The 26588-nt window shown below is 41.5% G+C and overlaps 1 protein-coding gene across 9 annotated transcripts in view; it reads left to right on the top strand.

Moving 5' to 3' along the window:
* Window positions 1-26588, top strand: part of szt2 (SZT2 subunit of KICSTOR complex) — a 247917-nt gene that overhangs the window by 91395 nt on the left and 129934 nt on the right. For all 9 annotated transcript variants that reach the window (XM_041208824.1, XM_041208825.1, XM_041208817.1 and 6 more), the window contains 11 exons: window positions 1318-1492; window positions 1944-2036; window positions 6021-6102; window positions 6787-7083; window positions 7715-7850; window positions 9421-9537; window positions 15836-15914; window positions 22111-22296; window positions 22776-23069; window positions 24303-24603; window positions 25672-25746. In XM_041208824.1, the coding sequence (XP_041064758.1) occupies window positions 1318-1492; window positions 1944-2036; window positions 6021-6102; window positions 6787-7083; window positions 7715-7850; window positions 9421-9537; window positions 15836-15914; window positions 22111-22296; window positions 22776-23069; window positions 24303-24603; window positions 25672-25746 (1835 nt within the window). The remainder of the gene's footprint in view (window positions 1-1317; window positions 1493-1943; window positions 2037-6020; window positions 6103-6786; window positions 7084-7714; window positions 7851-9420; window positions 9538-15835; window positions 15915-22110; window positions 22297-22775; window positions 23070-24302; window positions 24604-25671; window positions 25747-26588) is intronic.

Raw genomic sequence — 26588 nt, 5'->3', positions numbered from 1 at the left:
TTAGGTTAACGTGACTGAAGTTGTTGCAGCTTTATCTTGCCTGGTAAACTGAAATTCTTAAAATTTTCTGAATCATTTTAAATGCAGATTTGCTCCACCCATCACAAGGTAGCTTTTTGAACTGGTGGGGGTACCTGTGATGACTGAGATTAAATATCTCATTGGAAATTCTCTTGGTGAGAATTTTTTTTGTCTTTGACAGATTATCATGTTGTGAGATGAAGCAGTGATTAATCATGCTGATGTTTTTCTTAGTTATTGATCCCATGTCAGTCTTGCTAAGCAATATAAGGTGGCTGTGGATATCTGAGAGGATTTTGTTATTAATGACTAGCCTTTGTCAGATTACCACAAGCAATAACTAGTATTTATATAGCACTGTTAATGTAATAAAACATTCCCAAAGCGATTCAGAAAAGCATTATAAAGCAGAAATTTGATACCAAGCTGCATGAAAGGAGAAGATGATCAAAAGCTTGGTCACAGAGGTAAATTTTAAGGAACATCTTAAAGGAGGAAAGGGTTATAGAGAAGCAGAGATGTTTACAGAGGGAATTCCAGATCTTAGGGTCTTGGTAACTGAAGGCATGGCTGCCAATGGTGGAGCAGATAATATTGAGGATGCTCAAAAAGCCAGAATTAGAGGAATGCAGATACCTCAAAGGGTTATAGGGCTGGAGGCGAATACAGAGGTAGGGAGACATGAATTAATGGACTGAAGTGAGAGTTTAAAAATTGAGACATTGCTTAACCGGGAGCCAACTTAGGTCAGTGAACACAGGAGTGATGAATGAACATGATTTAGTGTGATAAAAGCAAAATACTGCAGATGCTGCAAATCTGAAACAAAAACAGAAAATGCTGTCAGACCTGAGTTTTTCCAGCATCTGTGGAGAGAGAAACAGAGTTGATATTTCGCGTCTGTATGACCGTATAAAGTGTCATACAGACTCAAAACGCCAACTATGATTTATTGTGAGTTAGAACACAAGTAGCAGAGTTTTGGATGATCTCAAGTATCATCACTACCACCAGCGTGTATTTATATGGCAACTCTAATGGAATTAAATTTTACCGAACGTTTTACAGGTGTGAAAGCAGACACCACTGCTAGACATATGTAAAATATATAATGCACAGGAGTTTACATGGGAGAATGAGCATTTTGGAAGGATACCAAAGAAGGCATATTATTTGAGTTAGTATTTGGTAGTGACTGGAAATGTATCTGTTCTCCATGCAAAGAATCAAATAAATAATTGTAATCTTTGTCTTGTTAGATTCTAGTTACTTGATGCTTTTCTGTTCTGTTATTAGTATAGAGACTGAAGACCTCAGTGAGCAAGATTTAAAGAGCGTCCAGTCCAGTGTTGCCTCTCCAGTGACGCATGAGGAACCAAAAGCAAAGAAGATTTATCCGGAATTTTCCCTATCCCTTCTTCAGTCCAGCCAACAGTGTGAGGTCTACCCCAACTTGCACAAAATCATTCAGGTATTACAATGAGATTTAGCAGCAACTTCCGTAACGTATGTTAATACAAGGACAATAGAGCAATCATTAAAAAAGTGAGGATGGATAGGGGTGCATCACCATCCTTAAACATATAGTATTCAGAGGTAAGTTTTGAAGAAGAAAGAAAGGTGAACTGGGCATATAAAACTAAAGGGATGATATAGGATATTGGTAAGGCTTTATGTAAATAATTAGAATCTGTAAATGTAACAATGTTCAGCACTGGGCTTACTAGAGTGAAGAATTTATTAGATTTTAACCTAATTGCTTATGTTTGCCCCTGACATTGCTTAATTAATGATCCTTCACTTGGCAAATCTTTTGATGAACAGTATATTTAAAATTAAAAGCAGTAAATGTGGTTAAAATCTATATTTTCATGTAGGTCTCAGCTTTTACTTCTTTCTTGCTTTACACCTTGTCTTTTCAGGAAAAATTCCTTGAGATTGGGCGACAACATTTCAAGACAGTGCCTTCAAACCCTTATTACTTCTTTTACTGCCCTCCCTCAGCTAAGAAAGAGGCAAGTTTGCAATGACCTGAAACATGCACTGTAACTGAGATTTGAGTCAGAGGCTTTAGAAAAGAAATGATGTTAGTCTATAAATTTCTGTACTAATGAGACATGCAGATTGTCTGCACTGTAAGTCACAAATCATATTATATGGTTACAAACTATAACAATGCCCAATGAGATATGCAAATCAGCTATTTTTGTTCAGGGCATTGAGGGACAGATTGGCAACGCTGTGTGGTTATATCTTCTGAAGCCTGATTGGAAACGTTATATGTTTACAAGTGGGTTTAAACCTCAAGGGATGTGCTATTCTACCATTTTTCCCTTCAATTCAGGAAATGTTTCATGGACAATGGCAGATTCACAGTACTTAACCCATATGGCCATTCTCATTGTGAGTGTTGTGACGATGACTGCTGGCAGGGTACTTGTGCATTGGAGAGCATCATAACTGCACAAACCTGTCTTTATGTGACAACTATATGTGGATCTTCTAACACAGACTGTGGGATGGTGAAGATTATTGTGAAACTAAACTGATCTCATAAGCACCCTCCCACCTCCTGCAATAAGCCTGGAGACATTATGCATGAGTCTGTAAGACCATAAGACATAGGAGCAGAAATTAGGCCATTCGGCCCATCGAGTCTGCTCCGCTATTCAATCATGGCTGATAAGTTTCTCAACCCCATTCTCCCGCCTTCTCCTCGTAACCTTTGATCCCCTTACCAATCAAGAAGCTGTCTATCTCGGTCTTAAATACACTCAATGACCTGGCCTCCACAGCCTTCTGTGGCAATGAATTCCACAGATTCACCACTCTCTGGCTAAAGAAGTTTCTCCTCATCTCTGTTCTATAAGGTCTTCCCTTTACTCTGAGGCTGTGCCCTCGGGTCCTAGTCTCTCCTACTGATGGAAACATCTTCCCCACGTCCACTCTATCCAGGCCTTTCAGTATTCTGTAAGTTTCAATCAGATCCCCCCTCATCCTTCTAAACTCCATTGAGTATAGACCCAGAGTCCTCAAATGTTCCTCAAATGTTAAGCCTTTCATTCCTGGGATTGTTCTCGTGAACCTCCTCTGGACCCTCTCCAGGGCCAGCATACCCTTCCTGAGATATGGGGCCCAAAATTGCTCACAATATTCTAAATGTGGCCTCAGCAGCACATCCCTGCTTTTATATTCTAGTCCTCTCAAAATAAATGCCAAAATTGCATTTGCCTTCCTAACTACCGACTCAACCTGCAAGTTAACCTTAAGAGAATCCTGAACTACGACCCCCAAATCCCTTTGCACTCCAGATTTCTGAATTCTGTCCCCATTTAGAAAATAGTCTATGCCCCTATTCTTCCTACCAAAGTGCATGACCTCTCACTTTCCCACCTTGTATTCCATCTGCCATTTTGCCCATTCTCCTAACCTGTCCAAATCCTTCTGCAGCCTCCCTGCCTCCTCAATACTACCTGTCCCTCCACCTATCTTTGTATCATCTGCAAACTTAGCCAGATTGCCCTCAGTTCCTTCATCTAGATCATTAATGTATAAAGTGAAAAGTTGTGGTCCCAACACTGACCCCTGCGGAACTCCACTAGTCACCGGCCGCCATCTTGAGAAAGACTCCCTTATTCCCACTCTCTGCCTCCTATCAGACAGCCAATCTTCTATCCATGCTAGTACCTTGCCTCTAACCCCATGGGCTCTTATCTTACTGAGCAGCCTCCTGTGCGGCACCTTATCAAAGGCCTTCTGGAAGTCCAAGTAGATAGCATTCATTGGGTCTCCTTTGTCTAACCTACTCATTACCTCCTCAAAGAATTCTAACAGATTTGTCAGGCATGACTTCCCCTTGCTGACTTTGCCTGATTTTACCATGCACTTCCAAGTATTCTGAAATCTCATCCTTAATAATGGACTCTAAAATCTTACCAACGACTGAGGTCAGGCTAATCGGCCTGTAATTTCCCATCTTTTGCCTCACTCCCTTCTTAAACAGGGGGGTTACATTAGCGATTTTCCAGTCCTCTGGAACCCTCCCTGACTCCAGTGATTCCTGAAAGATCACCACTAACGCCTCCACTATCTCTTCAGCTATCTCCTTCAGAACTCTGGAGTGTAATCCATCTGGTCCAGGTGATTTATTCACCTTCAGACCTTTCAGTTTTTCTAGCACCTTCTCCTTGGTAATGGCCACTATACTCACCTCTGCCCGCACCCCCCCCGACTCTCTTGAACTTTGGTGATGTTACTTGTGTTTTCCACCGTGAAGACTGACACAAAGTACCTATTCAGTTCCTCCGCCATTTCTTGTTCCCCACTACTACTTCTCCAGCGTCATTTTCCAGCGGCCCAATGTCCACTTTTGCCTCTCTCTTACCCTTTATATATCTAAAAAAACTCTTGCAATCTTCTTTTATATTACTGGCTAGTTTACCCTCATATTTAATCTTCTCCCTCCTTATTTCTTTTTTAGTTGTCCTCTGTTTGTCTTTGTAGGCTTCCCAATCCCCTGGTTTCCCACATGCTTTCCCGCATTGTATGCTTTCTCTTTAGCTTTTATGCTGTCCCTGACTTCCCTTGTCAGCCGTGATTGCCTCGTCCTCCCTTTAGTATGTCTACTTTTCATTTTCTCCTCAAATTGCAAGCTGGCTTTCCTATTCAAGGAAAGCAGATGCCATTGAAGGAGGCAGTATGGAACTAGCCTGCATTAGATTCCTTCAGTTGGCAGTATACAAGAGTTACATAAGTTTATTGCAGTTTTCTAGATGTGCTGTGTACCGTACAATGTTAAATGGTTGGTGGGATAAGGAGGGAGAAGTACCATTTATAGGTGTTGTTCCCTATTTGTGACATTCTCAGAATCTTGATATAATCTGCTCTGCAACCACTTTGGAGAACTTTACAGCTCCTTTAACATAGTTAAACACCCAAACAGAAATAGCACCAGCCAAAACCAGGGGTTAGAAGAGACCAAACAAAAGATATGAGAAGACTTTTTAAAAGGCAGGGTAGGAAGGAGCGAGGTGGAGGGGTTTAGAGAGGGAGTTTAAAAGAATGCAGGCAGCTGCCATTTAACCAAAGATGTAGAATCATCAGAAGATAATTTCCAACCTTTTCTGCCTTTTTCTGGATATTTAATTTCCTTTTTAACCATCTTCCACAATTTTCTCCAAAATTTGTGGGACATGTTAATTCTTTTCGAAAAAGAAGATGCTGTGTTATGAGGGTGAGGTAACTATGTGCATTATTTTGCAAATGGGCTATGCCTTCTGGCTTTATCCCACTGCTTTTCTAGCATACAAGGCTGGAAATAAGATTAGGGACATGCTTTGATATTTCCCTAATTCCACCCCATTTGCTTTTCAGCAGGGCAATAAATGCTGGCCCAGCCAGCAACAGCCATGTCCCATAAATAAATGTGACAAAAGGATGGACCTGGTTATATAAAATTTGGGTTTTAGGAGATGTCATGGTAACTAGCGAAACGCCCACTACATTGAATGCTGGACATGGGCTGTCTGTTAGACAGCAGTGTTCTTTAATCAGAGAAGGACTTCAGGAGAATGATTGTGATGTGCCTTAGTAAGCATGTTTCAGTATGGCCAAGCACATACCCTATCAACAGCACAAAATTACTTTTTTTTTAAAAAAAAGCTTAGTAGCTGTTCTCTTCTTTCCACTGCAACAGGTCCCAAAGGAATATTCCCAGCCCCAAGTCAGGACCAAGGAGCTAGTCTCCAGGTTGCAAATGCTTCCAAAGCTGGGAAGTCAGCTGAAGTCCTGGGGCAGGGGTGGGGGGGGTGCATTTCTGAGAGAGCCAGAAGTCATGTTCCTCTGGATGCATCCCCATTCAGAAGGCGTAGACCAGTGGCTTGTATTTAAAGCCATGTGTCTTTTTAAAAAAAATGGAAATGCCCATCAGCATGAATGAGAAGAACTAGAACTTCTCTAATCGATATTTTCTCAATTGCGCTTTTTTCTTAAATGTATAGGAAGAAACTTATCAAGATGAAAGGGAACGAAAACAGAGTGAAGAAAATGATCTGTCCGAGTTGGAGAATGCAGGGGAGGAGGGTAAGGTGTTTGGGAATTTCATAGTACGGTGTGATTTAATTGCCAGTTGCATTCACTGATGGAATCGATGGTTTGGTTCTGAATCGGTAGTTTACAAATTAACTTGGGGAATGGAATTTATTCCAAATATTACGCCTGATCTCTGCATCTACTGCCTCCAGATTAAATGAAATGTGAGTTAGATGCCAAGTATAATTCCAAAATTGTGCCCATAATTAGATTTAATTTCAAACTCCAAACTTCTCCTGCTACATCATTATGTAATTTTCCTTTTCAAAAGCAGCCATCCTTGTGAATTGTCAGAGCAACAGTTCCAGCTTGAGCAGATTTAAGAGTTGGACTCATTGGGAATTGGTTTAAGATTTCTCAGAATTCATCCTGGGACACTCAAAATCATCAAAGAGATTGCTGATGGTCATTACAATAGTCTAGTCATAATTCCTACTCAACTCTGAGATGAAATAATAGTGTTCTAACACATGCACCACCTCTTCTTCAAAAATATTGTCATTACAGGTATGATTCCTGAATTTAGTTACTAACATTTCAGGTTTGCACCTAGAAACAGCCATTTCAGTTGGGAGCTGTCAGCATGAATTTAAAATGCTAAGCTTTGAGGTATTTGCAGGATAAATTAACTTCAATATTTACAATAATGCAACTTTACTTTCTGAACTCCAATAGGTAATACATCTGGTTGTGGTATAGTGACAGAGAGTGATCCAGATCTGGAGGTGGAATATCGGGAAAGATCTGACAAGGAGTTACAGGATGTAGACTCGCTCTCAGATACCAATACTGTGAACAGGGATGATGATTCCTTCAGTGTTCTTGGGGGAGATTCTTTAAATGAACAAGACTTTTCTGATCAGGAAATGCCACCATTATTTGTTCACCTCACTTGCTCAGTTGGCGGGAAGAAGTGCCATGGACCATTCTCGGTTGAATCCATACCGGTGGAGTCGTTGCCCACTTGCCTTGGTAAGTGAAGAGCTTAGCTTTTGAAAGAGAAACTTGGATAATAATGTATTCTTGAAGCCTATTTTTCAATTTACTTCCATTCCCTGTGGCATCTGCCATTGGAAGGATGGGCTGCAACCCTGATGGTGGGCTTTTATGTGCTATCCAGGAATTGGAGGCTGTTGGCTTTCTTCTTTCCTCTGCTCTTCTGCCATCCTGATCTCTCCTTGTGATGACATAGCATTAATGAGGAGAGGTTTAGATGCAAACCCAGGTCATATCACTCAGCACAGTAATTGTGACTCTACTTGTTACACAGTAATATTGTCTTATGTCGTGATGTGAATAGTGGCAGTCCTTTCACGTGTAACCCCGTGCATATTATTGACCAGTAATGAGTGGTGAGCACGTGCACTTTAACGCTTTGATGGAGTATGGGATCTCTTGCATTGTCCAACTGGGATTAGCTGGGGCAGATGAGTCTGAAATACTTTGGGGTTAGTAAATTATCTGTTTTTTGGCAGAGAATCAGCTGGTTAGATCTGGAACATTGCAAAGCTGTTGTTCTGCCTGGAGAATCGGCTTCCTATTCCACTGGTTATTGGTTATAAAGCAGGAAATTCTTTCTAATTGTTGCACTATCTTCATTTAGGTGAAATTATCAGCTGCCTGGAGAACTTGCCAGTCAAATCGATTGACCTAAATGATCTAGTTGTCACCTTGGACATTTTTGTGCTGACTCTTCCTTTAGAAGTTGAGATTATGCCTACCCATGTAAACCACCACAGGTAGGTCAAGGGTCCATCATCGGTTTTGCAAGTCAGAATGGTAGAGTGCATAGTGATATGAGTGCATATTGCATCTGGGAGAGGAGATTGCACCTTGTTCCTAATCTAGTGTTAGCCTATAATTATGTGCTCAAGTCTCTCAAGACCTCCTGACTCTGAGTGGAGAGTGCTACCACAGAGCCAAGGCAGACATCTTGATAAGGCTTAAGATATGACTTTTGGGTCAGGATATTAAGAACGGGCAGTGGGGCCCACTCGCTGACACGGGATGACGTCGGGCGGAACTCCTGATGTCACCCCACGTCATTTTAATTTTCAGGTTGGTGGAGGCGCAGCCGAATCAGCTGTATGCCCACAGACCTGTTGACGGCCAATTGAGGCCATTTAAAAACTAATTGAAGTAATTAATGGACCTGCCTGTCCAACCTTAATGTTGGCGGGCAGGCAGGGAGCCCTGGCGGGCTTCAGAAAAAGCATGAAACCTCATCCATGGGCGGGATGAGGTTTCATAAGGGTTTTCAAAAATGTAATAAAAATTTGAATAAAAGTGATGGAAATGTCCCAACTCCTGTGACAGTGTCACATGAGGGGACATGTCAGGGAAATTATATTTTTGTCCATTGACCGTTTTTGAATTTGGCGCCGATTTCCCTGAGGCATCACTTAGCCTCAGGGAGATGAGTGCGCTCTTTTGCGTGCATGTGCGAAAAAGCACACTCCCAGCTTAGAGAACCCTCCTCCCCGCCTGCACTTCCTGGTGGACGTCACGCTGGGCGGCCCTTAATTGGCCCGACCATGTAAAATGGCGGTGCGGCGCCGATTGGAAGCGCCGCTGCACATGCCATCCCCTGCAGCATTCCCCTACCCAACTGGGGTGGCAAAATTCTTCCCTTGGAGTAAAGCCAGGGTCACTCTTCTGAAAAACAATACAACAAATAATCCATGTGCTTTTAGTAAAAGGCATTGGAATATTATAGCACAAAATCGAGCATTTGGACCATCAAGATTTTACTGGTGCATTTCTCCATATAAACCACCTAGTTTAGTTCCAGTCTGCTTCTTGCTCCCTGTACTCTCTAATGTGCCTCTTGGTTCAAGCAATGAACTCCCTTTGAAAAAAGTGAATGGACTGTGTTCAGCAAGTTTCTAACAAAGAATTCCACAATCTAACTGCCCTCTTTATACAGGCATTTTATCCAGCTTCTCCTTAATTCTTTTTGTGATCACCTTAAATTTGTATCTCTTTGTTAATGTCCCTCAACCAGTGGAAACAACTTATTAAAAAAGTGTCCACCATGAGGGCTCACTAATCAGACTGCTGGTAATGCAACGTTGTCATTTAGCTTATGTAGGCAGGTGTGTAGAAATAAGTGGAAATCCATTTGCCCGCCCAAGCTGTGCATGAGTTATAGAGTTGTCTGAGACATGAGCAGATGTCTGTGTGAGACACTCAATTTCAGGCTACATTGACTTTGTAGTATTTTTCCCAAGGAAAGCTGTGCAATTGCAGATTATTTTAAATATGCTTTTGTGTATGTAACTCTTTGCAAATATTCTCACCATTTCCAAGGTACACATCTGAAAGCAGCAGCTCTATGAACCGATCACCAGGACAGCCATCATCATATCGATCTGATGATGAAATAATGCAAAACATGGATCGACTTGCTTCTACCACAGATGAGAGGTACAGTCTGCTGAGGACTGATTTAAAAATAATTCATCCAGTTGAGATTGTTGCTCGGTACTTTATCAGAACTTAAACAACCTATTTTAATTTGGAATTGTCAGTATGAGTAGCATACTGTTTCGAAAATGGAAAATATCGGCTTCACTTGCACCCCTTTCAATTTGGTCTACTGCACTTGCTGCTCCCAATGTGGTGTACTTTACATTGAAGAGACTAAACACTGACTGGGTGATTGCTTTGCGGAACACCTTCAGTCTGTCTGCAAGCATGACCCAGACCTTCCTGTCGCTTGCCATTTCAACACACCACCCTGCTCTCATGCCCACATGTCCATCCTTGGCCTGCTGCAATATTCCAATAAAGCTCAATGCAAGCTGGAGGAACAGCACCTCATCTTCCGATTAGGCACATTGCAGCCTTCTGGACTTAACATTGAGTTCAGCAACTTCAGACCATAAACATTCTCCTCTATCTTTTTTAATCCCTTTTTTCAAAATTAATTTTTATTTTTTATCCACTTACTTTTATTTTTAATCATTTCTATTTTTATTATTTATTCATTGTTTTATCCCCTTTGTTTATCCCCCTTTCTATCCCATTTTTGATCCTTTATTTCTGCCCCCTCCCCTCCCACCCACTCCCACAAGGGCCATCTGTTACTTGTTCATGTTCTTTTCCGAGTGCTTACCGTTGTTCTGCTATTATCACATTCTGCTTTCTTACCTTTACGGCTATCACACTTTTTTTTAGCCCTTACACTACCATTAACATTCCCTTTGTTCTTTTGTTCATGACATCTTTGTCAATCTCTCCTTCAGCTCCATCTATCGCTGGTCTTCCATCCAGCTTCACCTGTTCCACCCACCTTAAACAATATAAAGTTCATCACATTTCTACTTCTCTGTAACTGTAGGAAAAGGACATGAAACGTCAACTCTATTTCTCTCTCCACAGATGCTGTCAGACCTGAGTTTTTTTCAGCGTTTTCTATTTTCGTTTCAGATTTCCAGCATCTGCAGTATTTTGCTTTTGTCTTTTGCACTGATGTGCTGGACTCCCTATCGTTTTTGATGGGGCTATTTGTTCAGCCTCTTCCTCCAGTGAGCTGTTTAATTGTCTACCACCGTTCACAACTGGACATGGAAGGACTGCAGAGCTTAGATCTGATCCATTGGTTGTGGAATCGCTTAGCTCTGTCTACTGCTTGCTGCTTTTGCTGTTTGGCATGCCAGTAGTCCTGTGTTGTAACTTCACCAAGTTGACACTTCATTTTGCCGTATGCTTGGCACTGTTCCTGTCATGCTCTCCTGCACCCTTCATTGAACCAGGGTTGATCTCCTCGCTTGGTTGTAATGGTAGAATGCGGGATATGCTGGGCCATAAGTTTACAGATTGTGGTTGAGTATAACCGTGCTACTGCTGATTGTCCACATTGCCTCATGGGTTGTCCAGTCTTGAGTTGCTAGATCTATTCAAAATCCATTTCATTTAACATGGTGGTAGTGCCACTGATCATGATGGAGGGTATCCTCAATGTGATGACGGGACTTAGTCTCCACAAGGACTGTGCGGTGGTCACTCCTACCGATACTGTCGTGGACAGATGTATCTGTGGTAGGCAGGTGGGTGAGGACGAGGTTAAGTATGTTTTTCCCTCTTGTTGGTTCCCTCACCACCTGCCGCAGACACAGCCTAGCAGCTATGTCCTTTAGGACTCAGCCAACTCGGTCTGTAGTGGTGCTCCAAGCCACTCTTGGTGATGGACATTGAAGTTCCCCACCCAGAGTACATTCTGTGCCCTTGCCACCCTCAGTGCTTCCTCCAAGTGGTATTCGACATGAGGCGTATTGATTCATCAGCTGAGTGGGCGGTGGTGGGGGAGGCAGTACATGGCAATCAGCAGGAGGTTTCATAGGGTCAGGAGTCGATGTTGAGGACCCCCAGGGCATCTCCCTCCTGACTGTATATCATTGTGTCGCCGTCTCTGCTGGGTCTGTCCTGTCGTTGGGACAAGACATACTCAGGGATAGTGATGGTGATTATCTGTAAGGTATGATTCCGTGAGTATTACTATGTCAGGCTGTTGCTTGTCTCGTCTGTGAGACAACTCTCCTAATTTTGGCACTAGCCCCCAGATGTTAGTAAGGAGGACTTTGCTGGGTCGACAGGGCTGAGTTTACTGTTGTCGTTCCCGGTGCCTCGGTCGATGCTGGGTCGTCTGTCCGATTTCGTTCCTTTTAGAGGTTTGATGCAACTGAGTGGCTAGCTGGGCCATTTTAGAGGGCAGCTAAAAGTCAACCACATTGCTGTAGGTCTGGATTCACATGTAGGCCAGATCAGGTAAGATTTCCTTTCCCAAAAGACAGCAGATTTCCTTCCCTAAAAGGCATTAATGAACCAGATGGGTTTTTATGACAATCGATTCATGATCATCATTAGACTTTTATTGAATTTGAATTTTATTGAATTCATAAGCGCTTCACAAACCTCCTTGTTTGTCTTTCTCGGAAACCTGGGATAAATACCATTTATCCTTTAAATTCTCAGCAGGACTGGCAGCATCTGTGGAGCGAGGAACAGAGTTAACAGCTGTATTTTCGTGGAGGAGACGGGAAACTTTCTCTCTTGGCATACCCATCTTCTTTAAAAGGGCCCCACCCCGTTCTGGGGAGGTCGGCTGAAGTCGGGCTGGCCCACTTGCCACTGGATGCAGTCCAGAGCCGACCATGGAGGCATGCAAGTGCCTAGAAGGGTTGGTTAAAAGACCCATCTCTTTCAGGCCATGTTTGTCTAGTTAGTGCTTACTGGCCATAAGAATGTGCTTTTCCTGTATGTTCAGCACTATGCCTTTAAAGATGTTCCACTTCTCTTTGATGAAGAACTGCAGAACAATTTCCCTCCATTCATTACATTTAGTTGTTTCTGCACTTGATTGAATTTAACTCTTTCAAAGTTACATACCTGGCTCCTGGACATCGGCATTTCTGACAGCCAAATCATGTTAACATTTATCTTTCTGTGGGGGCTACAAAACACATCCCCTCCCCTCCTACCCTCCTCCACCACCCTAGTTGTGTTATGACTTCCTTCTCTTCTATATTTTCAGATCAAGATAAGCATTGCCTCTGTCGCATCTTCCTTGACACACTGGGTCAAGAGACAAGCGTGTACAATCTAACAACCCTCATTCCTGTGGGTTAGTACTAACCCAATGCCCCTGCAATGGATGAGGCCACATTGGGAGATTTTAAAAACCAAAATTGCAAAATATGCCTCCAACCCATTGAATATGCACCTGCTGCCATTCATATGCTGAGGAGTTGCATGTTGTGCATCCTGTCTCGGAGAGGCAAGGCACTGCATTATATTATTTAAATAATGCTCCCACAGTCCAGCTGGGGTTTTGTCCCGGGATTTGGAAACACAGCAGCTAAATGGAGATGGGAGCAGCCTGCACAAGCATGTGAGTGTTTTTCGAGTACTCCTAATAAGCTAGGAGGAGCAAGAGTGATTCCAGCACCACCCCAACCCTCAAGCAAAGCTTCTGGCTATCACACCCTCTCCTCGCTGCTGTGATAGCCAACCCGCACTCCCACCACCCCCCCCCCCCACCCCCCACCTCCCTAACCCCAATTCTGAGCCACCTGGCCTGTGATCTGCCTCCTTCCCATCCCCCCTCCAAGCACAGATCTTTCCTTCCAATTGCTAAGCTCCAACCTCCCCAATCCTACCATAAAATCCTGCTTTTCCCAAATTGGAAAAATTCCAATTAATTCTCATCCATTTATATTCCCAATTAACGCCAGCAATAAGAGACATCCATCGTGAACTTGGCAGTGCTGAATTTGTCAAATTTTAAATCTGGTGATTCGCATAAACAAGGTTTCAAGCCAGCGTTTGGAGGAAATGTGGCCTTCAGCTCCTGGCTTTCTTATCCAACAGGAACCCAGCCTGTCAATCTGTCCAGCTGTTGGTTGGGAAATGGGACAAAAAAATTGCAATGAGTTCCTGTGATAGATAATTCCTGGGATTTCTTGTCAGCATCATCTGGCAACTGTGCCCCTCGCTCCCTCATAAATATTGGGCCTTGGTTTTTCCCAGTTTATAATTAGGTTGATTAAAGTGTCCCACAAAAATACCTTTCCTGTTTTTTAACAGCCTTCCCATTTTTTCACAGTGTAAATTATCCTGCTTATTCTGCACAGGGAGTCTATAGCAGACTCATGTTTTAGCCTGGATGTTTTTTTTAGTATTCAAGGCTTCTAACCAGAGCACTTCATTTTGTAAATAACAACCTTCCGCTGGATCACTTCTTTCATCTCCAAGGTGTCCCTGAAGCAGAAGGTGACATCATCTCCCTTTTTATCAAATCTGTCCTTTTCCAAATGCTCTTAAGCCCTGGATGTGGGAAGTATAATGTGGGAAAATGTAAAATTGTTCATTTTGGCAGGAAAAATTAAAAAGAAGCATATTATCTAAATGGTGAGAGACTACAGAGCTCTGAGATGCAGAGGGATGTCCTAGTGCATGAATTGCAAAAGGCTAGTATGCAGGTGCAGCAAGTAATTAGGAAAGCTAGTAGAATGTTCTCATTTATTGTGAAGAGAATTGAATAAGAGGTTATGCTTCAGTTATACAGGGCGTTGGTGAGACCACATTTGGAGTACTGTGTGCAGTAAATGCGTTGGAAGCATTTCAGAGAAGGTTTACAACACTAATATTTGGAATTGATGGGTTGTCTTATGAAGAAAGGTTGGACAGCTAGGCTTGTATCCACTGGAGTTTACAACAGTAAGAGGTGACGTGATTGAAACACATAAAATCCTGAGGGGTCTTGACAGGGTGGATGTGCAGATTCCTCTTGTGGGGGAATCTAGAGCTAGCGGTCACTATTTAAAAATAAGGGATCACCCATTTAGGACAGGGATGAGGAGAAATTTTTTCTTTGAGTATTATGAGTGTTTGGAACCCTCTTCCTCAAAAGGCAGTAGAAGCAGAATCTTTGAATATTTTTAAGGCAGAGCTAGATAGATTCTTGATAAGCAGTGGGTGAGAGGTTATCAGGGTAGGCGGGAATGTGGAGTTGAGGTTGCAATCAGATCAGCCATGATTTTTTGATTGGCTGAGCGGCCTACTCATCCTAATTTGTATGTTATATTTATTCTCATCTTTGGTTGTTTCTGAAACTCCCACCGCTTAATAGTTCCTCACTGGCACAATTGCTTCTAGTTCTGATGCCTTATTTTTCTTTGCTGCCTTGATGTTCCTTGAAAGTATTTTTCTCCTTATTTTGTTAAATGTAGCGCCTCTCTTGTTTTTTAACCAACCTTTTTTATTCTTGAAGGATTCTAGTTATTTATGGCTGTAGTATTGCTGCACTTTCACCATACTGCCAGCTTAACCCTTGAATCTCATTGTTTGTGGGACTTTGCCTACAGTTCAATACACTTCATTGACTGTGTCTTCGGACATCCCATTATTGTGAAAGGCACTCTGTCAATCACTTGACGAGAGGGAAAATAATTGTAGGCTGCCTCAATGAGTAATCTCTATATTTATATTTTTTATTACTACCTTGCTTATGGAACACTCCTTTGGTGCATAGGGCCCTTAGGGCATGTCTTCAGTTCAAATCACCAATAGCTTATCTTCATTCTTTTACACTATTAGGGCATTTTTTTCAAAAAATAGCTCTTTAAAACTAGTTAATTGGAGGACATCATGTAGTTCTTGTGAGATAGCAGTTAAAAGACAAGTCCCCTTTGTATCTATCTCATTTGGAATTGGTCAAAGAACCTATCCTAGTGAATGCTGATGATAAATTTATATAAAAAAACTTGGGTCAATAGCCAAGGTAGGTTAGCTAACTCTATTCCAATGAACCTTGGCATATTGCTCTGGAACTTCATCTTTATACACAAGAGGAATCTATAATGTATGAATCTTTTCTGAGTTGAACCAGGTCACATATTTAAAAGGAGTATGTGACTATGCAAGGCATGAAGGGTGGAGTTTCTTGATCTTGCATCTGAGGCTAAAGGACCTCTGAAGCACTGAGATTCCAGAAGAACTGCGTAGGGTGGAGCACTTAATGAATGGATGGAAATCAGGCAGTTTTTTCTGACAGGCTTGTGCTCCTTCCCAACAGATTTTCCTGTATTCATTGTGACAAGATGGTCCAATAACCCAGGCACAGGAAATCTGCTCCTTGGTGTTTACAGGGCATGTTTTTTAACTGATCTCTGTCTTAAGTAGATCACTCCTCATCCTTGAGCTTTATGTTACTGTATTTCAGGATTGCAGAGGCTTTGTGTGATCCACTGTCCAAGCTGCCCACATTGCACAAACAAGCTGTTCTCGCTACAATGAATGAGGTACTGTCAAGAAACAGTAATTATGAAGTTGTAAGCAGCCTATTGAGTGTTTTAGTAAGGTACACACGTTCCATTAATTCCCTCTGTATCAGTACTGTGCAGAAATCATAGATCTAGGACTTTGGAGCTTCACCCAGTGTTGTAATACGATTCAGTGCAATCAGCAAAAGCTGTATAAAGTTCTCTATCCATCTGCTTTTTCTTGTATGGTACCTAACAAAAAGCAGAATTTCCTATGTGTTTCTTACTGTCCCTACTACATCTAATAAGGGTGAAAAATAAAAGCTTCCATGAGGACCAAGAAGAAATCACTGTTTCTGCTAATGTTTTCAATAGCATCCTCACTCATTGGCCTTGCTTTAGCCCTTTAAAACTAGTTAATTGGAGGAGATCATGTAATTCTTGTGAGATAACAGTTAAAAGAAAAGTGCTTTTTGTATCCAGCTTATTTGGAGTTGGTCAAAGAACCTATCCTAATGTGTGCAGATGATAAATTTATATAAAAAAAACTTGGGTCAATAACCAAGGTAAGTAAGCTAACTCTATTCCAATGAACCTTGGCATATTGCCCTGGAACCTCATCTCTGTGCACAAGAGAAGCCTATAATAAGCTGTATGAATCTTTTCTGACTTGAACCAGGTCATATATTGAAAAGGAGTGTGTGACTAGTACAAGGCATGAGGAGTGGAGTTTCCTGTTTTTGCATCATATGTAACAATAAAAGCTTGTATTTATATTGCGCCTTTATCATAGAAAAGTGTGCCAAAGCACTTCACAGAAGTATAATCAGACACAAATGATGCCAAACCAAAGGAGGTATTAGGTGAGGGCACTAAAAGCTTAGCCAAAGAGATGGATTTTACATAAAACATAAGAAGTAGGAGCAGGAATGAGCCATTCAGCTCTTCAAGCCTGCTGCACTATTCAGTAAGATCATGACTGAATTTCTGGATTCAGTCCACTTTCCTGGCCACCTTTAATTCCCTTAGTGACCAAAAAGCTCTATTAGATATGCTCATTAACTGAGCATCCAAATTCCCTAGGTAGAGAATGCCCAAGATTCACAACCTTTGACTGAAAACATTTCTCCTCAACCTGTATGACCAATCCACAGCACCACACAATGGTTACAGCACAGGAGGCCATTCAACCTATTGTGTCTGTGTTGACTCTCTGAAGGAGCAATTCACTTAGCCCCATTCCCCTGCCTTCTCCCTTTGGCCCTGCATATTCTTCCTTTTCAGATAATAATCTAATTCCCTCTTGAAAGCCTCATTGAACCTGCCTCCACCACACTCTCAGGCAGTGCATTCCAGATCCTCACCACTCACTGCACGAACATGATTTTTTCCTCATGTCACCATTGCTTCTTTTGCCAATTACCTTCAATCTGTGCCTCCTTGTTCTCGATCCTTCCACCAGTGGGAACAGTTTTTCTCTATGTACTCTATCTAGACCCCTCATGATTTTGAATACCTCTGTCAAATCTTCTCTCTTCCAAGAAAAACAGTCCCGACCTCTCCAGTCTATCTACATAACTGAAGTTCCTCATCCTTGGAACCATTCTGATGAATCTTTTCTGCAACCACTCTATTGCTTTCACTTCTATCCTAAAGTGTGGCACCCAGAGCTAGACACAGTGCTCGAATTGAGGCTGAACTAGTGTCTCCTCAAGTTCAACATAACTTACTTGCTCTTGTACTCCATGCCCCTATTAACAAAGCCCAGGATACTGTATGCTTTATTAATTGCTCTCTCAATCTGTCCTACCACCTTCAATGATTTATGCACATATGCACCCAGGTTCCCCTGCTCCCCCACCCACTTTATAGTTGTATCCTTTATTTTATATCATCTCTCTGCATTCTTCCTACCAAAATTAACCACTTCACACTTCTCTGCATTACATTTCATCTGCAACTTGTCTGCCCATTCCACAAGCCTTTTGAAGTTCTGCACTATCCTACTCACTGCTCACAATATTTCCGAGTTTTGTATCATCTGCAAATTCTTAAATTGTGTCCTGTACACCAAGGCCTAGGTCATAAATATATAGCAGGAAGAGCAGAGATCCTAACATTAGCTCCTGGGGAACTCCACTAGAAACCTTTCTGCAGTCCAAAAATCATTCTTTAGCTAGTACTCTCTGATTCCTGTCACTCAGCCAATTTCATATCCATGTTTTGCTCCATATCCATTATCCTCATACTTTGGCCCCTAGTTCTGCACTCTCCAGCCAAGGGAAACAGCATTTCTGCATCTATCCTGTCAAAACTTCTTAAAAAATATATACTTTTCAATGAGATTATGCAAGCCCATCGTCAGGTTACGATGAGAAGGAAAAGAGAGGATTTTAGCAGGTACAAGGGAAGTAAATCAGCAGAGGCATTAGTGGAGTACAGACAGTGCAGGGTGGAGCTTAAGAAAGCAATTAGGAGAGCAAAGAGGGGATATGAGAAAGCTCTGGCTGGTAAAAGTAGGGAAAATCCCAATATATTCTATAAGTCTATCAATGGGAAGAAGATAACCAGGGAAAGAGTAGGGCCCATAAGGGACCAAGGGGACAATCTATGGGTGAAGCCAGAGGACATCGCTAGAGTGTTGAATGAATACTTCACGTCCGTCTTCACCCAAGACAATAAGGATGAAGGTATCGAACTCAGGGAGAGAGACTGCGAGGTTCTTAAGCAAATTGATACAGGGAGTGACAAGGTATTGGAGGTGTTGGCAGGCTTAAAAGTGGACAATTCTTCAGGTCCAGATGATTTGTTTCCCAGACTGCTGAGGGAGGCAAGGGAGGAGATCGCAGGGGCTCTGACCTGAATTTTTTATTCCTCTCTGGCCATGGGGGATGTGCCAGAGGACTGGAGAACAGCTAATGTGGTTCTGCTATTTAAGAAGAGTTGTAGAGATAAGCCAGGGAACTACAGGCTAGTGAGGCTCATGACAGTGGTAGGGAAACTATTGGAGAAAGTTGTGAAGGAGAGTATCTATCTCCACTTGGAGAGGCAAGGTTTGATCAAGGATAGTCAGCATAGCTTTGTCAGAGGGAGGTCATGCCTAACAAATTTGATTGAATTTTTTGAGGAAGTGACCAGGTGTGTAGATGAGGGTAGTGTAGTTGATGTAGTTTATATGGATTTCAGCAAAGCCTTTGACAAGGTCCCACATGGGAGACTTATAAAGAAGGCATATGCACATGGGACACAGGGTAATTTGATAAGGTGGATTCAAAATTGGCTTAGTTGTAGCAGGCAGAGGGTGATTTCAGAAGGATGCTTTAGTGACTGGAATCCAGTGTCCAGTGACGTACTACAGGGATCTGTGCTCGGTCCCCTATTATTTGTCATTTATATAAACGACATAGATGACTATGTTGGGGGGGGCGGGGGTAGGATTAGTAAATTTGCGGATGACACAAAGATTGGCCAGGTGTTTAACAGTGAGGTTGAATGTCTTGGGCAACAGGCAGATATAGATGGGATGGTCAAATGGGCAGATAAGTGGCAGATGGAATTTAACCCTAAAAAGTGTGAGGTGATACATTTTGGAAGGGATAATTGACAAGGAAGTATTCAATGAACAGCATGGCACTAGGAAGTTCTGAGGAACAAACGGACCTTGGCATGTGTGTCCATAGATCTCTGAAGGCAGAGGAGCATGTTAGTAGGGTGGTGAGAAAGGCATAGCTTACAAAAGTAGGGAGGCCATGTTGGAATTGTATAGAACGTTGGTGAGACCACAGCTGGAGTACTGTGTACAGTTCTGGCCCCACATTATAGGAAAGATGTGATTGCACTGGAGGGGGTGCAGAGGAGATTCACCAGGATGTTGCCTGGGATGAAACATTTAAGTTATGAAGAGAGGTTGAATAGACTTGGGTTGTTTTCGTTGGAGCAGAGAAGACTGAGGGGCGACCTGATCGAGGTGTACAAGATTATGAGGGGCATGGACAGGGTGGATAGGGAGTAACTGTTCCCCTTAGTTGAAGAGTCAGTCACGAGGGGGTATAAGTTCAAGGTGAGGGGCAGGAGGTTTAGCGGGGATGCGAGAAAAAACTTTTTTACCCAGAGGGTGGTGCTGGTCTGGAATGCACTACCTGGGAGGGTGGTGGAGGCGGGTTGCCTCACATCCTTTAAAAAGTACCTGGATGAGCAGTTGGCACGTCATAACATTCAAGGCTATGGGCCAAGTGCTGTAAGTGGGATTAGATAGGTATCACATGTCGGTGCAGACTCGATGGGCCAAAGGGCCTCTTCTGCACTGTGATTCTGCGATTCTATCAAGATCTGCTCATTAGACAGCCCTCTCATCCTAGGAATCAGTTTAATGAACCTTCATTGCCCCCTCCCTAAGTCAAGGACTCTGTTAATGAGAGTAAAACTCTACACACTATTCCAGGTCTCACCAAAGTCCTATATAATTGTAGTAAAATAGTAGAAAATGTAGTTTTTAAAATTTAAATGCAAATATAATTGCTGCAAGACTTCCATACTATTACACTTCACATTGCAATAATGGGTAATGTACCATTTTCCTTCCTAATTGATTGTTGTAACTGCATGTTAACTTTGTGATTTGTCTATGAGAATCCCCAAATCCCTCTGAGTACCAGCGTTTACTAGTCTCTCACCTTTTTAAAAAAAAATTATGCCCTTCCGTTCCTCCCACTAAAGTGGATAATTCCACACTGCCCCACTAATCCACCTGCCACCTCCTTCCCCACTCACTTACTCAGCCTAAATCCCTTTTGCAGCCTCATTGTTCCCACCTTATAGCTTACTTTCCCACCTAGTTTTGTAATGTCAGCAAACCTGGGCATATTACTCTCAGCCCCCTCATCTAAGTCATTGATATAAGTTGTAAGTAGCTGAGGTCCAAGCAACAATCCTTGTGGCATTCCATTAGTGTCACCCTACCATCCTAAAAATAACTTGTTTATTCCAGCTCTCTGTTTTCCCCCCATTAGCAATCCACATTCCATGCTCGCTACTACCTCTGATCTTATGAGCCCAAATCTTGTGTAACAATCTCTTGTGTGGTATCTTATTGAATGTTTTCTGAAAATCCAAGTGCATTATATTCACTGGTTCCCCTTATCTGCCCTGCTCATTACAACCTCAAAGAGCTCTAATAGAATCGTCAAACATGACTTCCGTTTTATTAAAACCATGTTATGTTATGATTTCCTAAGTGTACTATTACCATGTCCATCCAACATTATCTAACAGAGGCTGCTAGAAAGTACGTGGTATGTCATGATCTTCTGAGTAGGATTGGATGTGGTAGTTTGAAATGGTGCACGTTTGTGCCTCTGTTTTTCTAGGTGGAGAGGGCATAGCTGTGCATCACTCTGTTGCGCCAAAAGTCAGGGCCTTCAACACTAAGTGGAAAGCCTATATTTGTAGTGTCCAAACAATGTCCTCAGAGTCATATGCACCCCACAAACCTTGATTAACCAATTTACAAAACCTTAGTAATATCCCTAGTCTCACCTGTTTGATTTCTTACTTCGTTCCTGCATGTGCATAATAAAATAATCAATAACATGGGTCAAAAGCAGGAACATTTGTTTGAATGCCACTGGGTAAATTTTAAGAAAAACTGTTGTCGAACAGTAATGAGAGATCCAGCTGTGAAGGGAGATTTCCAGGGGCTAGAGCTGGCTGTTTGACTCAAATTATCTTAACATTCCCACAGTGTGGTAGTAAGGGCACAAGACCCTTTAAAAGCATGTTTGAGGATTTTCTTCAGTGGCTCAGTTAGTAAAGATCAGTCAAGATTCATGTTCTTGGTGTTTATTAAAGTGTGCCTTTGTCTGTCGGATGAGAAAATATTGACTTTGCCTGCGATGTTCCCAGTTGTACAACCCACTAACAGTAACTCTGAGCTCACACGTGAAACATGAAAACGTGATTGAGATACCAATTAGTTGTTTTTTTTCATTGGTATTGAACTGCAGTGCAATTATTGATCAATTTTAAGGATCCATTCAGGTTCTGCACCACTATGATGGATGTTTAAGTTTCACATTACTTAAAATAGTTTGTGAATGATTAGCTTCTGCTTTTTTTAATGTACCTTTAAGAAATACAGTACTTGAATTTCATAAAGCCCTCGTAAAGTTTATCTTCTGTAATTTACACTGGTATCTGTGGTTTTCTAACTTGTTCTGTAATGCCACCTGTTCTTTAGATCCATTGGCTCCTGGAAGATGAGATTGTTTCAGCTCTGCGCCATTCAACAAATATTACTTTAGCTACCCTACAGAAAGTGTCTGATCATGTGTTAAATTCAAAGGGCAGGCCACGATGCCACAGCGAAGTTGTTCCTTTGAAGTTTGTCTTTGGTCCGGAGCAATCACTGGAGAAATTTAAAGAGGTGCGAAGAAACTTTAGGTGTGGTGGAAAAGTAGAGTGTGTTACTCTTAAAACGTAATTTATAGAGAACTGTTCTGATGAAAGGCAAAATGCAGCAAGGTGTGGCCATTATTCCTAACGTACAAACCGGCATGGGAGGGAGGAAGGGAACCGCTAAGGCACTAATTACATATTTTGAAACTACATGGGTGTTAGGCAAGAATTTTAAAAACCCTGATTTGAAGAAAATACAATTGTTACGTAACTATAATTTGTTTACTCTTCCTCAGAATAACTCTTGAAATCACTCATGAAGAAAGCCCTCTTTTAGCTATCTCAGACAGGCAGTTCTTGCTATCACTAACTCTTGACAGTGCGTGGTGTGCTAATGATTAGGAACACCCTATATCTTAGCTAATCAAAACAAATATGCTTAGTGATCAATTATCTTTCCGATGATTTTAGTTTTAACAGTTGCATTTTCCATGTTTTCATTTTAAGGAGTTTAAACGCATGAATCTTCCAGGGTACCACCTCAATGAGGAGGCAAACAATTTCTACTATCTGTCTGTGAGTCGCTTGCATGCACAAAGAATAGAAGCAGCGCAGAAACTTTCCACAGAACTCTCTCAGCATAGCCTGGAAAGTGGGTGTGCGGCAGTGGCATGCGATGAGAGTGCAGATGCAGAGGTAGCTCTGATCTGCCATCAGCGGCAGGAACACTGGAGTAAACAAATGGAAATGGTGACAGCATCATCAGTGATTGAGGGAGAGAAAAATGAAGAGAAGTCACAGGTAAATGTTTTTCTGAACAGCTGATAATCGGCTCATTAGACTGTTTGGAATTAAGGGTTTAGTTGGTTAAAATAGTAGTACAAAGAGCATTTTTTGTACGGTTGATCAATGAACTCTATTGGAGTTGGCTGTTGCTGTGACAAGTGGGTTAGAAGTTGTGCATTCCAGTGCATACTGTTAAAATTACTTTACTCAAGTCCGATAGGATTTTTGATATAATTGTAGGGCAATAGAAACATGATGTGTAGCTGTGGAGTTAGCATAGCTTCAGGTGAAAACATTCCTATTTTTAAAAAAAAATGTTCCTTTTAAGTTCTGATTGCAAATTATCATAAGCAAATTGCCTACACACCGATGGCACGTTAGTATTAATGTAAATAAGAGGTCCACTAGATTGATAATCTGTTTAAAAGTTGTTATTTACTACAATAGGCTAAGAGAATGGAGTATTTTTACTCTCAAAGTATGGACTTCAGGGAGATTTGATAAGATTCTTGATGAGCAAGGGGATGAAAGTTTATCAGGGGTAGGTGGAAATGTGGAGTTGAGGTTACAATCAGATCAGCCATTGAATGGCAAAACAGTCTCGAGGGGCCGAGTGACCTACTTTTGCTCTAATTTGTACATTTGTATGTTGATTGAGGTTTTTAAACTAATGAAGGGACTAGATTGCGTCGATGTGATAGAGTATTAGTTTAAGCCAGGGCAAACTGGGGAATGTGTATGTTATGTAAGAAGAAAACCAGGTTAGATTTCAGGAGGTATTTTTCTGGAGAGAATCATCAACATTTTGAAAAAGTTGCTGGCTTATACAGTAAGTCTATATTCACTGCAGGCATTCAAAATGGACATGGACAAGTCCCTAGCTGTGGCTGATATCATTGCATGCGGAAAAAAGGGAGGGGTCTTAGGTGATGAGTCGCATAGCTAGTGCTCTGGAACTCATTTTGATTGTCTTCAAGAGTCAGAGAGGAATTTCCTAGATTTTCTTCCCCCTAAATTGGCCTTAGGTTTTTTCCTCTAGGCTTTTCCCTCTTCTATTACATGGTGGCTGATGGGTGGGAGGGTTCTGGAGTTTGTAATGCTTATAGTTACACCGTAACCTGCAAGACCAGCTGGATCGACTTGCTTGCACTTCCCTGTCTGCCATTTTCATTTATTCATTTAATGGATTATGAATGATGCAGGTTGAATCAGTTGTTGTTCATGCCGCTCTATGGTCTCTGCTTTTAGATCTCGCAAGAGTCAACATCTGAGAGAATGGGAATAGCTGCAGTGACTAATGGAGCATATTTTGCATCAGCTGAATTAGTTGAGGAGAGCATGGATGGGAAAAGCTGCCTCCCTATCAGCCAGTCTGATCAACATGATCGCGTATTTACAGTGATCAAGCCTGAGCGATCCCTAACCAGCACACCCCTACTGCATTCAAGCCCAGGATCTGAGAAAGTACAAGTGGCAAATCTGCCATCACAGGCCTCTTCTGCTGTGAGTCTCGCCGAATCTGTGCAGTCCATTATACCTGGCAGTACAGGTGTGTCATTCTTTTTTATTTAATTCACATGCTTACTCAGTAATCAAGAGTGTTGAACTGTTAAGTAGGTGATTTCAGTTATAATCCCAGTCTTGACAAATTCTTAATCTGTGAGCTGGACACAAAAGGAATTGGAATTGAAGGATAGACTTAATGTTATTGACAGAGTTCAGTGGAAGTTTGAATATCTGCTTCTGTTATTGGGCAGCTTAATTATCCACAAGAGATTTGTGGAAGCTGGGACTATTTTTACAAAAATCACCAAAAATGCATGTTGAGTGTTTTGTTTTAAGCTTGATTTTTCACAGGCTCTTGAGTTCTTGATTCAGCAAGATAAGTAATAGATGTCCATTATTTGGTAAAATTTATTATCCGTTTAATTTTGAGGCTGTAGGACCTTTTGGGTCTAGACGTTCAGGCTGGTAGCACTTAACTATTAAAAAATTATATTTAAAAAGAACGCATTATTAAAATGGGAAAATGTGGACACTATCTTTGTATAGTGATAGATTATATAAATAGACCAATCAGAAGTTTAAAAAAGCTGTGTTAGACTAATATCCTTAATTATGTAATTGTTTTCGTTATTTGATGGGGCCCCTTCTGTTATGCTGGATAATTGATGTTCACTTTTTACTTGGCATTTTTCCCTTTCTCAATCCTCAAATCTTGTACCATTTGCTCTTTTTGACACAAGTAACGAATGAAAACTCCTTCCCCAATCAGCTTATGATCTCAAACCCCAGGCCTGCCCATCACTTGAGTTTCTGGTCTCAATTGGGAGAGTTTTGGGAGTTCTTGAGTAGATGGACTGTTAACTATAAGGAAACAGGCATTAGTTGGTTGAGCATCCTTTGGACCACATGGGAATCAAAGCCTTACAGAGCAAGACTTGCAGCAACCACAAAACCTTTGGCCAGTTCAGGGCATCGTATAGTTTTCTGTTCACTCTTTCTGTGTATGTATCTTTCTTTCATGCTCTGTTTTTTTCCTTTTCTCTTATCTTTGTTTTTCTCTCTGTGTTTGTGTAAAACTCTTGATCTCATCTTTTATTCCTGTATCTTTTAGGCTGTTGCAAGCACAGACCAAGCCGAGTACAGAGTGTGGTCTCCAGTCAGGGAAGTCTAGATTCTGATCTATTAGGTGAGGAAAGCTTTTCTGTAACTGTTTTGTTTAAAACTGCATATAATTTGTTTCATTAAAGCATGTACATGGAGCAGAAGGTACAGAAAATGTGCATAGAGTGGCTACGTGCTGCGCTAGAATGCCATTTGATTATATTGGACAAATGACTGTATTTGTACTTCTTTTGCTGTTTATAAAATGGAAGGAAGTGGATTTCATCATTCGGGCTCATCTCTGCACTACTGGAAACAAATCATAGAATCTTACAAAACAGAACGAGGCCATTCAATGCAATGCACATGTGAAAGAGCAAGCCTGAGTTGCCACTGAAAGGAACAAGCATTATTTTTTGAATGCCTTTGAGGGCTGTACTTTCCCTCACACTATAAAAGCTTCTGTTGTTCTTCCCATTGTGATAAGTGAAAGCATTCTGTATTGGTTTTTCTAGAAAAGTAGTATATCCATTAATTGTGCTGTCTTAACTTTTTAATGAACAATTTCTTTTAAGTGACTTTCTTTTGCAAATTCTGCTGCAAATACAGAAGGATGTTTATCACTGGGGGGATGCCCATAATCTCCAGCATCTCTCATCCTGGTATGGTATAGTACTATATCCATTGCACTACCCTGGCTGGATTTCTATCACCTTCCTGCTGAAAACATGTTGCATGCATTTTTTTCTTTGACATCCTTAATTTTATGCTCGTGTCTCCAGTCACTGAGTTCTGCACCCAACAGAAGAACCTTTTCGGATCTAATTTCTCCAGGCCTTCGGAAAATTTTAAGAATCTACATCAAGTCTCAACTATTCTCTTCATAAAAAGTAAATTACCAGAGTAGATGATCATTCCTCATAACCC

This window comes from Carcharodon carcharias, chromosome 16 (genome assembly GCF_017639515.1).
Source record: "Carcharodon carcharias isolate sCarCar2 chromosome 16, sCarCar2.pri, whole genome shotgun sequence".
Classification (NCBI taxonomy): Eukaryota; Metazoa; Chordata; class Chondrichthyes; order Lamniformes; family Lamnidae; genus Carcharodon; species Carcharodon carcharias.
This window is presented reverse-complemented; position numbering and strand designations above follow the sequence as displayed.